General features: G+C 36.6%; 1 protein-coding gene across 1 annotated transcript in view; it reads left to right on the forward strand.

Annotated features, from left to right (window-relative positions):
- The window catches only part of smad3a (SMAD family member 3a), a 37,062-nt gene extending 27,226 nt beyond the window's left edge, over positions 1-9,836 (forward strand). The window contains 4 exon segments of the mRNA XM_058781987.1: positions 290-502; positions 595-732; positions 926-1,070; positions 7,078-9,836. Of these exon segments, the coding sequence (XP_058637970.1) occupies positions 290-502; positions 595-732; positions 926-1,070; positions 7,078-7,201 (620 nt within the window). The 3' untranslated portion in view covers positions 7,202-9,836.
- Positions 9,837-12,096: the final 2,260 nt, after the last annotated feature.

Consider the following 12,096-nt stretch of genomic DNA (forward strand, 5'->3'; position numbering starts at 1 on the left):
ATGCCAGTGCCATAAGCCTGTAATTTTCTATGGTTTTTCGTCCAAGTGATGATGGTATTTCCCGATTCAGCCTTTATTTCTGGGAAGTAACATTTACTCTTGACATCACAGTGTCGTCAGTTCCCAGCCCCCGTGCTCTGTCTCTTCGGTTATCCCCACCCATTTGTTTGTTTTTCTTTTTCCTGTCTTTTTTTGCTTTTTTTCTATTTCTTTTCCACCGCCTATTTCTGTGCATGTCTGTGCGTTTCGGATTCTCTCCTTTTATTGTTCTTTTTCCTCTTTCTTTCAGATCTACAGCCGGTGACATACTGTGAACCAGCGTTCTGGTGCTCTATTTCCTACTATGAGCTGAACCAGAGAGTCGGTGAAACTTTCCATGCCTCTCAGCCCTCTTTAACGGTAGACGGCTTCACAGACCCATCCAACTCTGAGCGCTTCTGCCTGGGCCTGCTGTCCAATGTGAATCGCAACGCTGCTGTGGAGCTTACACGCAGACACATTGGTACACACCATTGTTCTGAATCACTCATTCATTAGACAATTATTAAAAATAAATATTTTATCTACTTATGTAGCAACCTTCTGTTTTTGCAGGCCGGGGTGTGCGTTTGTACTACATTGGAGGTGAGGTGTTTGCAGAGTGTCTAAGTGACAGTGCCATTTTTGTTCAGAGTCCCAACTGTAACCAACGTTATGGCTGGCACCCCGCCACTGTTTGCAAGATCCCACCTGGTAAGATAAAACAAGAGACCCTCAACAAATAGCCCTCATTAAGAGAGAGTTCAACAGCTGAGCTACTGAATAGCTGTACTAAAAGGAATTAAAACAGAGCTTCCTTCTTGATAGTTGCATGACATTCAGCATGACAAATCAATTTGTCTTTGAGTTTATGAACTATGTTTCGAACTGCTTTGTGTCCATCCAGGCTGTAATCTGAAGATCTTTAATAACCAGGAGTTTGCAGCTCTATTGGCCCAGTCTGTGAATCAGGGCTTTGAGGCCGTGTACCAGCTCACCCGCATGTGCACCATTCGCATGAGCTTCGTGAAGGGCTGGGGAGCCGAGTACAGGTACAATTACTGCAATCACTTCACTCTTTCCATATCTATCAGCTCGCTTGCCACTCTTGGAATGTGGCCTTGATTTGACTCGCTCAAAGACTTTTGAATCACTTGTGGTGTTACCCAAAACCACAGAAGCCACCCGCGCTTCCTGTTAAATTCTTTGAGTTTGATTGTCGTAATCAGCTTTTTGTAGATTTCGTAGATAAAGGATTATGAATACTCAATGACGTAAAAACACTACAGCTTTTTACTTTATTTTACATTTAGATTTATTGGAATGTCTTGATTTTCATCAAATAGACCATAAAGAAAAACCATAATAAAAATATTAAATATAAAAATTTTGATCAGTACCGTCAGATGCTAAATAACAATTAAATGTGTTATTAAAGTGTTAAATTAGTTGTGTTAAAGTAGTTTAATTAGTGTTATAAATTAGTTTTTTAAAGATGAACTTTTAAGTGAGTGTTAGATGATAGAAAAGTAATCTATATGTAAAAATAGGTTTAATAAACATACGCAATTAAATATCCAGTATTGGCTGGTCTGATATAGATCCAATCAGGCTGCACAATACTTGTATCCACCATATTTGTCGTTTGCCAGTATTAAGAAATGTTGTTAATTTATTGGTATTAGCTGATGTTGGAAATTTTAATATACTTGTTCATTTAAATGACTGATTTTAGGTGCCAGGGTTTTTATTTTTATTTTAAGTTATTTAGACTAAAGAGTATAGAATTATAATATCATCCATAGAAGTTACTATCTCAAATGTATTAACTGAAAATTATTAGCTGAAAATAATCAGCTTTTTGGTATCGGCCAGTATTTTAATAATATTTTATAAAGAAAAAAACTCTAATATCAGCAGATATAACTAGTAATGATAGAAGCTGATAATGAAGGAAGCCCAAACCATTTTACCGCTCCATAGAACAATAGGAGGGAGTGTCGTTTTAAGGCTATTTAAGTATAGACAGGCCTGCGGGGTCAAGGCAGGGTCTGACAGGCTGTGGTTTGCCTGTGTTTTTCCTGGTCTGGCTTGCTCTGGTGAAGAGCTCTGATGTAGGAACACAACCCGGTGTCCACCAGCTTAGCGTGTCCGTCATATAAACTGTTAGGTCTGCGCTGGCAAATCATTCCACACAAAACAAACTCACACATGGTGTGCTTCAAAACGTCAGAGTTTCCTGGTCTCTCTCTCTTTCTCTTTTTCTCCCCCTCTTGCGCTTTTGAGTAACTTCATTGTTTGAGCCCATGGAACCAAGACCCTAATCAGAAGCAGTTGTGGGTTTTGACCAGGGACATCTGTAACGAAAGCTTGAGAAGAAAGTAGGAAAGAGTAAGACTGGTGTGAGAGAGAGTGAGACTGTGGTTTCCAGACAGCTTGGCGTGTGGAGACACAATCTGAGCTGTGTCGGGTTTCGGCAGACACCCACTCTCTCTCTCTCACGCCCCTCCACATCTCCCCACCTTCAGATCCACCTCTTTAAGTGCTGACAAACTGTCCCTGTTGCAGTTTAAAAATGCCATTTGAGCACTTTGGTTGGTTGGACCCTGTATTTACCATCACGTCGGTGAACATCATGACGTAGAACAGCACAGTGCCTTTGTCTGATTTCAGCTTTATATTCTTTCAGTGGTTTGTCACCTAAGCTGCCCCAGATTTTTTGGTTTATAACGACACTTGATTTCACCTCTGCTCATTTTTTTTTAAACCGTTGTCTTGTCCAAAACTTGACATTTAAATGTGCTAATCATTTCACAGTATCTGCATAGAAGATGTAACTTTTGAGTTTAGGAAAAGCTTTCCTCACTCTCCTGCTTTCTCTCTTTCCACTACTCCATCTCTTTTTCTCTCTTAATACACTATCCCCCGGTTTCACAGACAAGGCTTAAGCCCTAGTCCTAGACTAAAATCTCTTTCAACTGAAAGAAACTTGCTCTGACTGATCTTAAAATATAACAGTGCCTTTGTTTTACCTCGAGATGTTTTTTTCTAAGTATGTTTATAAAAATGACTTAAATGTCCTAAAATTGAACTATGGCCTAATCCGGCTTATTTTAAGCCCTGTCTGTGAAACCGGGCCTATGTAGACTAGTGGAGACTGCGGCCTGTGCTTATGCTGTATTTCAGCACTGCCCGTATAAACAGACTAGAGGTCGACCGATTCATCGGTTTCGCCGATTAATCGGCACCGATAGTTGATTGCCGCGACTATCGGTCATCTGCAAAAATCCATGCCGATAGTTTTCCGGTTTGCAACCGTTGCTGGAGTGGCTGAGAATGGTCTGCTGGCATTATACAGTACGAGAGCGGCCTCTAGAGGCGGAAATCACTGACAGCACGTGTTGTTTATTTTGACACGTGCGTGACACTGTGCGCTGCACAGAGCGGGAAACTCCAGACGCGCATTTAAATACAGTCGACAGAAAATCCTGCCGCGGAACAGAGCGCCATTCACATAGTTTTCTATTAAATTACATTATATGTGTCCCAAATCGTTGTGAATGTACATAATGACTTCACCCTAGGCTATAAATTATGCATTGTGCATTTATCAGCAAAACGTTTGTCTTTCTGTGGCTCTAATACAGTCTGTATGCTTCATATAGAGAGCTGTAATAAATTGCGCGTTCACTTTCCGCTTGCTCTGTGTTTTTTAAACACCGAACTTCAAACTCATTTATGCCACATTGTTCATCCTTGGAGCAAACTTATGTCCGTTTGGTGATTAAGTAAATTGTTTTAGACTGCCACTGGATTTGAACGCAAAGCGTCTGGTGTGTGTGTGTTACCTCTGAGTTCTCCGAGACGCAGCGCTGCGCTTTTGCCCGGTGTGAGACTTTTTTTTTTTTTTTTTTTTTTATTAGACAATTATCAAGTGTTAAAAATAGAAACAAATAAAGTGTGTGAGTACAAATACAATATCCATATGTATGTAATTTTAATGCTATGGCCTTTTAAAGATGGCCATCTTTAAGCATGACTGTTGAAATTAAATGGTAATACTTAACAATAAGAGTCCATTCGTAGCATTAATGAAAACTGTAGAAGTATTGTTCCTTGTTAGTGTGTTCATTTCAACATTCACTATTAACTAGTAATAGGCTACACACTGCAAAAAATGCTTTTATTACTTAGATTTTTTGTCTTGCTTCCAGCCACAATATCTAGAAATTCTTAAATCAAGAAGCATTTTCTAGGCAAGTAAAAATTATTGTCTTGTTTTCAGTAAAAAACAACTCAAAATTAAGTGAGTTTTTGCTTGAAACAAGCTAAATAATCTGCCGATGGGGTAAGAAAAATAATCTTGTTTTCTGTTTGATATAAGATTATTTTTCTTACCCCATTGGCAGATTATTTTGCATGTTTCAAGCAAAAAAAAAAAAATTTTTACTTGCCTAGAAAATGCTTTTTGATTTAAGAATTTCTAGATATTTTGGCTGGAAACAAGACAAAAAATCTAAGTAAGAAAAGCATTTTTTGCAGTGCATTTTTAAATTTTAAGGTTTCTTCTTCTTTTAACATTAGCAAACTATGAAATAACTTTAATGATCAATATAGTAAATAATATTAATATTTTTATTCATTTACAAAGTATGGTTTAGTACTGTTACTGCTTTTTTTTTTTTTTTTAAATAGTAAAGCACTAGCTTTCTTTCAGTATCCATTTTGAAAGCTATCGGTTGATTAATCGGTATCGGCCAGTGTGGTCAAACCTAGCTATCGGTATCGGTAAAATCCACTATCGGTCGACCTCTAAAACAGACAGAGGTCTAATTTATTTACTCAGAAACTTGTGTCGAAGAAGGAGAGACAGTCAAACGATCAATACAAGAAGTTGCAAAGAAAGAAAACAGTGGGCAGACAAATCATTGTTCGATAGAGCTGTAATGAAAATACTTTTATTCATTAAAGATGCAGTAAATTGATCAAAAGTGACAGCAAAAATATTTATAATGTTGCAAAGGATTTCTTTTTCAAATAAATGCTGTTCTTTTAAACTTGCACTGAAAAATTTACAGATAAACTCATGTTGAAGAATGAGAGACAGTCAAACGATCAATACAAGAAGCTGCAAGGGAACAAAAACAGTGGGCAGACACATCATTGCTGGATAAAGGGTATAAAATGTTAGGTTTACATTGTGAAGTGATTCGAAACACAACGTGGAAGCAGCAGAACGGTTTAAATAACCAAAGTAATTAAAATAGTTAAGAGGCAGAATGTTCTCCAAGAACTCACAATTAACTTCCTTTTTAATCACATTACATATAATTTTGTGGATAAAAAACATTAAATACACTGCATATACACAACGATTAAAAGATTGGATTTTTCAGTTTTTTAAGTGGCAGACATTTATAGTGTAACAAAAGATTTCTATTTCAAATAAATGCTGTTCTTTTGAACCAGAAAGATATTAAGTTTTTAACACTGATAATAATAATACATTTCTTGGGCTCCAAATCAGCGTATTAGAATGATTTCTTATGGATTATGTGACACTGAAGACTGTAGTAATGACGGCAGAACATTCAGCTTTGCTTTCAGGGTAAATTACACTTTAAAATATATTAAATTAGTAAACAGTGATTTTTAAATTGTAATAATATTTATAATATATTAAATTGTAATAATAATCTTACCGACCCCAAATTTTGGTGGGTATGGTTTTCTGTTGACCTCCGATTGATTGACACGTACATGCTCGTTTGCTGTTACAAATAACAATATTTGAAAGCGGCGTCACTTTAAGAGGTTCACTCTCTGCACATTGTAAAGATTTGTTTAATCAATATTGAAATTTATTGCTGGCTATTTTCATTATAGATTTAGTTGTTTTTTTTCTGAAGTGCTGAAGTGACTAACTCATGTAGGAGGAGAGGGAGTGAGATTCAGGAGAGACTTACACGTGTGTGTGTGGGTGGAAGGATTAGAGGAAGTCCCATTGAGGAGTAGAGCAGTATAAGGTGTTGTGAACAGCGGTTCTGAGACTGTGTCTGTTCACGTTTGTTTTTGAGCACAAGCGAGGCGATGAGTATTGTGTAAGCATTGTGGAATGTAAAAGAAGTGTGCTTGGCAGTGAATACTGTCCCTGTGAGGGACCAAAGCAGAGCAGAGTTTACACACACAGTTCATATCCAGAAAAACCGGCAAACTCTGTGATCTCCTGCTAGTCATTCACAGTGAAGGATGTTAAGAGGACAATTCAGAAATCCATACATACTTGAAAAAAATCTCTATATTATTAGTTTTAGAAACAAACCTTAAAATAGATTGTTTTTGCTTGATCACACGGTGGAAACCTAAAGGGGTAGTTAAGTGTTTAATTAAAAATTGCGTTATCTACTTGGCCTCATGTTCTAAACCTGTATCACTTTTTCCTTTTACCACAAAAGAAGATATTTTGGTGACCACTGATTTGTGTCGTATGGACAAAACAAACTAATTTTGAGACAATTCTCAAAATATCTTCTTTTATGTTCAACTGAAGAAAGTAAATCATACAGATTTTAAACATGAGGGTGTGAAAATGATGGACACAATTTTTATTTTTGGGTGAACTATCCCTTTAAACCACACTTAATGTTCCAATTTCATTGCATTAGATGATAATAAAATATCTAAACAAGTGGCATTTATTACAAAAGAATGATATGCAAAATATGTCAAGAGGTTGTGTTCAAAATATGTCAACCCCTGTGTTCTGCCGTGTCCAAAAAAAAAAAAAAAAAAATGTTTTCGTGGTCTCAAAATATTTCTGATCCAAACAAATAATGATATTCAAGTGCCAATCACTGAAATTGCACATTGCTAAAGAAATGCGAGATGAAGTGCATATGCATACGAGAAATCTCCTGAGAAAAAAAAATTGGAAACACTGATCTGATGCAGTTAAATTCACATATTAAAGTGTTGCATAAGTGTCTGAATACTATGAGTTTGTTTAATCTCTTTTCTGTCTTAACTCTCTTTAATTCTCTCTCTTTTTAATGCTGTCAGGCGGCAGACAGTGACTAGCACCCCCTGCTGGATAGAACTGCACCTGAACGGTCCTCTTCAGTGGCTGGACAAAGTGCTCACTCAGATGGGCTCCCCCTCCATCCGTTGCTCCAGTGTGTCATAGGAAAAATGCTCCCTACACATATACAACATATACAAACCACAAGATCTGGAAAAAATTAAGTTCTTTCAGGAGTGTAAGGCTGAAGACCTTCATACCCACCAACCAATTGGGTTCCACAGACTCACACACGTGTTTGTCTCATGTTGGAGGAGTGTATTACAGTATATGTATATATTCGTTTTTTTATGTTGTTGTTGTTAGCCATTTTTATTGCCATTATTGATATAAAATATTGCCATTTATGTTATATGTTGTTATATAGCATGTATATGTAAGATCTCTCCTCTGTCTTATGATGCTGTGTTAGGTACATGTTTACCACAACAGGTATAAGAAAGGCTTGATTATTTGTTTAGAGACATGAAAAAAGTGCTTTTTTTTTGTAAAGGGAAAATATGAAGTTTTTCAAAAATCAGTTAAACTGTATTTTTGTTCTTTTTTGGTTTTGTCAAAATAATGGAAACTTGGTCCATAATGTTTTGTAGTACATATCAAGAGCTCTTGAACTTCCTCCTAAAATTTTCAAACACTTCCTCCTAAAATCTTCAAACACTGAAAACTCAAGTTAATATTCTTTCTTTAAGTTTCCCCACAACATTGATTTTCTATATCCTGTTTAGGCCCAGGCAGTGAAATGTTTTTTTTTTAAAGTCCGTGTAAAGTGATATTAAAATATGTGTTCTGAGTTTGTCACACAACAGAAAAATCTGTTTTTCACGCTCGGTGGCTCCATTGCGTCATAGAGCCACCGTTTTAGCCCCGCCCAATAAATCCTGAACACAGAATTGGTGAAAAACTGTTTAACTCCACAATTCAGTACTACATAGTTCAGAGTCTTTGTAATGTGTTTCAGCAATACATTTCTAACATTTGTAATGTGTTTAGAAACAATTCTCAGAATTCTCTTTACACGGACTTTAAAGAACATACATTAGCTATTCACCTTTTTAAAATTCACTACACAGAATACTATGTAACAAACTTAATATACGCACATAATAGTTTATGTTACACTTGTGAAAGTGTTCTCTATGTTTCACATTATCTCTGTTATGTTATATTGAAATGTTAGGGCCTTTTGTCATTGCACAGATGCTGAGAGCCCGATACTCTTCCTACAGCAGTTTTCCAGTTTTAGTGTTTTTCATCTCTCAACAAGCTAAGCATGTATGCGAACATTATTTGAGAATGTTATAACTGTGCCAGCAGTCCTCGGTGAGCGTTTTGTAGTATCTGCTCTAGTATTGATTTCATCTTTGTCTGCAGTGAACCGGCCGCCTGCTCTGTGTGAATGAATGTGAATTATTAAGTTTTACAGGATTCATCATGCTTATAACTCCATGTGTTGTGTCGCGCTTTCATTGTTATTCGCTTAGTGTCTTTAGTGAGTGGGTGAGGAGCTCTTCAAGGTCTGGTGAGGTCTCTCAATTGTCCGCTTTGGAGAAAACGTTTCTCTGTGTGTTGTGGTAGATTTTCAAAACTGGGCATTACATCATTTTGCGCACTAAGAAGTTGGCACTTCATGTCTCACAGTATCGGTTGTGTCTGTGCATACCGTATGCACACACACACTTGCGGGCCTTCATGTCCTCTCATCCTCCAGAAATAAAACTGAGTGAGTGTGCCTTCGCAGCAACTTTCATAACAAGAGTTTGTAAATAATATATTGGAAACAGGCGTTCATCCGTATTGCTGAGTAAGTGGGTTGTCCAGTGTTGGACCACTCAGGGTTGTGATCTTTTCTCAGCTGAACTTGTAAATATGTTTAATAAATTAATTATGCATGCCTATTTTCTGAAACTCATGCCATTTGTACTGTAGACTCTATTTTGCTACCAAATATTTTTTCAGAAGTGGGACGGGAAAGTAAATGCTCTTACCTCTGTGTTTGAAAGGTGGGGCTTGTACTGCTGGCAGGTTTTTGTAAGGTTAACCATGTATTTTTATATGTCAGATGCTCATAGGATATGGAGAAGGGCCTGAAGAAGGGAAATGTCACAATGGGCTTTGTGAAAGCCAGATCATGCACAGTACTTTCAGTTTGTCGCAGGTCAGTGTGATGCGCTTGCAATGAGGAGCTCTTTGCATGCCTTTTGAAATTCTCTGATCTCCCAATGTGTTGTACAGGAATCATGGAAGAAAGTATAGCGTTTAGGTGCATTATGTACTTTGCAGACAGTAGAAAAGATGTGTGACATCTGTGTGCATAAATGTTGGGTGATTTAGATGCTCTACTTTGATAAAGTCAGAGTGTTATTGTGTCGACTAGGATTCCTTGAAATGTATTTAAACCTCTTGATGTCATCCGGAAAAAGGTACTGAAATTATTCAGGAAATGATTTATTGTACATTTAAGCAAGCATTAAGTGTTTTCTTTGAGAGGAAAAAAAATCAAATCTCATTTTCTCAACAAATTGTTGAATATATTTTAAGTAATGTGCATTTATTGTGCTTGTGTTAATCTTTCACATTCAGTGACGTTGTGGCTTAGTGGTGATTGTTGTGCTTGACATTGTTAGATTTCTTCTTTGTACAAGTATATAATCGTTATTATTTCTCTCCATCTTTAAAGTTTGTCAAGAGAAAAAAAAGTTTGTTATTGTTGTACTTTTAATAAATATGTAATTGAAAAATGTCTAATTTGTCACAAACATTTTCCTCTTTTTTTTTTTTTTTTACATTTTTATCTGTGTTCCAGTCAAGTTCAGCTTAGTTTTTTATGATCACAACAATACAGTAAAATGTGCATTGCTAGGATACAGGTAACACAACCCTGGGCCGTGATCTACTGCACACTTTTTTCCTTGCTAAAACGTGAAAGCTCTCTTTGTTCAGAAGACCCTAAGGGCAGGGAGGCACTGGAATTCTTCTCAACCGCACATGTCTTCACAAAATGTTTGTCAGTAAAACATAGGTTAAAATTAGAGCATCTTGCTCACATTGAAGTAGTCCAGGTGTGTGGTGATTTAGTAGATCAGCTGGTGCAAATGAGTAAATGATGAGTGGACACTGACCTCAATAATCTTTATTCAAACTCAGATTCTTCTCAGTATGCAAACAATGTTGACCATAACTCAGGATCACATAAATCATTTCAGGCAAATAACACCATTTAGTCCTCATTGACGGATCAGACGGACACCAGACTGGAGTTTAGCTGCTTAAACTCTCAACCCAGCTCTGCTGCTGAAAAATTCACGCTGAGGTTTGAGGGTCAAAACCTACTAACACCGAAGCTCATGAATCATTCACGGCTTCTCGAATGTGTAGGGCACTGGGTCAAGGTTTGTTCCCTTCTTACAGATTTCAGGTTAGATGTACAGCAGTCTGGTGGATTATTTCCGTCGCGCTGGCGCCCTCTGTGGGCAGATGAGAGTATCGCGCGCGCGCTGTCATGAGTGAATGTTGACTGAAGCAATCAGACTGGCGAGTTTGTTTGCGCTGTTCATGCACCATCAATCATCAGTTTAAATGTCTCTGATTTTTTTTCATTCAACCAAAACACTTCACACCTGGTTTTTATTGTTGAGTAAACCCGGGATTAGAGTTTCTCCGGATCCACCAACAGGCCTAGTTTTACTACACTAGCTGCAGAATACTGTAAATTGAATTACACAAAGAACTTGCTTCTTGACCTGAGTTGTCCAAATATGCAATATTCATATGACCGATGATCGACCTACTGCATTCTCGAAATGTGCAAACAATGAACACTTTAATATCCCATAAAGCCATGGGTGCTAGTCATGCGTCAAAGATTAAAAATTAAAAATGGCGGAAAACTCAACGGCCTCTTCAAGCAAAGAAATTTCTTCCTAATTTTTGTTTAACAGCATTCGGGTAAATTATTTTTGTGGTTGTATTTTCACTCTTTTACATCATGTAGGCTATTATGTGACCCTGGAGCACAAAACCAGTCATAAGTAGCACAGGTATATTTGTATATATTTCCCAAATATGGGTTAAAATTATCGATTTTTCTTTTATGCCAAAAATCATTTTTCACGGTCACTATTGTGACTGGTGGGATTATCCGCTGGTCACAATAGTGACCGTGAAAAAGGTTTTCATTTATGAAGCTCTAAAAACCGTACTGGCTGATGTTTCAGTGCACTTTCTGCAAATATGGAAAAAATAAAGGGTCTCAATTAAATATGTGCAGTTTCACATGATTAGTGCAGATTGTCACATGACCAGAGCAGTTTATTTCCTGTTTGCACCTTGAGAAGATGATGGATGCATCAAAGCTCCAAAACAAAAGGCTAGTAACGTATGTTAACATAAAGATATGACAAAGATTTTTGGTACACTTATTTTTTGGTACACATTATCTTTGAGGTGTCTAGTATTAATATATGAATTCACATATATTCAGTCTTGTTGAGTGTGGTCATAGAATGAGTAAACATGTTGATGGTCACAATAGTGACCGTGGGATAACAGTGTACTATATAAATCCAATTGTATTTGTTAGTGAAAATTGCACTAAAATGTTGCAATGACAAAATATTGCACTAAATTAAAAGTTCAAATGTTACAAATAAGTTACAATATTAATGTTGTAATACTGGTAGCACTCATATAAAAATTTGATGATATGTTACAAAAAAGTAACAATTTTGAAATATTTTGATCTCAGTATTCCTGTCAGGTTTTTTTTATGCATCATAGTAACCCGAGAATGTAATCAAACAGTTTAAAACAGCGGGGCTACGATATATAATCATTTTTGTGACCGACCATAAAACCAAAAAAATAAAACAAAAATAAATCTCAAAAAATAATTATTGATTATTTCAAAGGTTTCTAATGACACATCATTTGGATAGTTTCATGTCTGGGAAAAATTTGGGATTAAACGGGTTAAGTAAAGATCATGTTCCTACACTGTAACC

The sequence above is a fragment of the Onychostoma macrolepis genome, chromosome 07 (genome assembly GCF_012432095.1).
Source record: "Onychostoma macrolepis isolate SWU-2019 chromosome 07, ASM1243209v1, whole genome shotgun sequence".
Classification (NCBI taxonomy): Eukaryota; Metazoa; Chordata; class Actinopteri; order Cypriniformes; family Cyprinidae; genus Onychostoma; species Onychostoma macrolepis.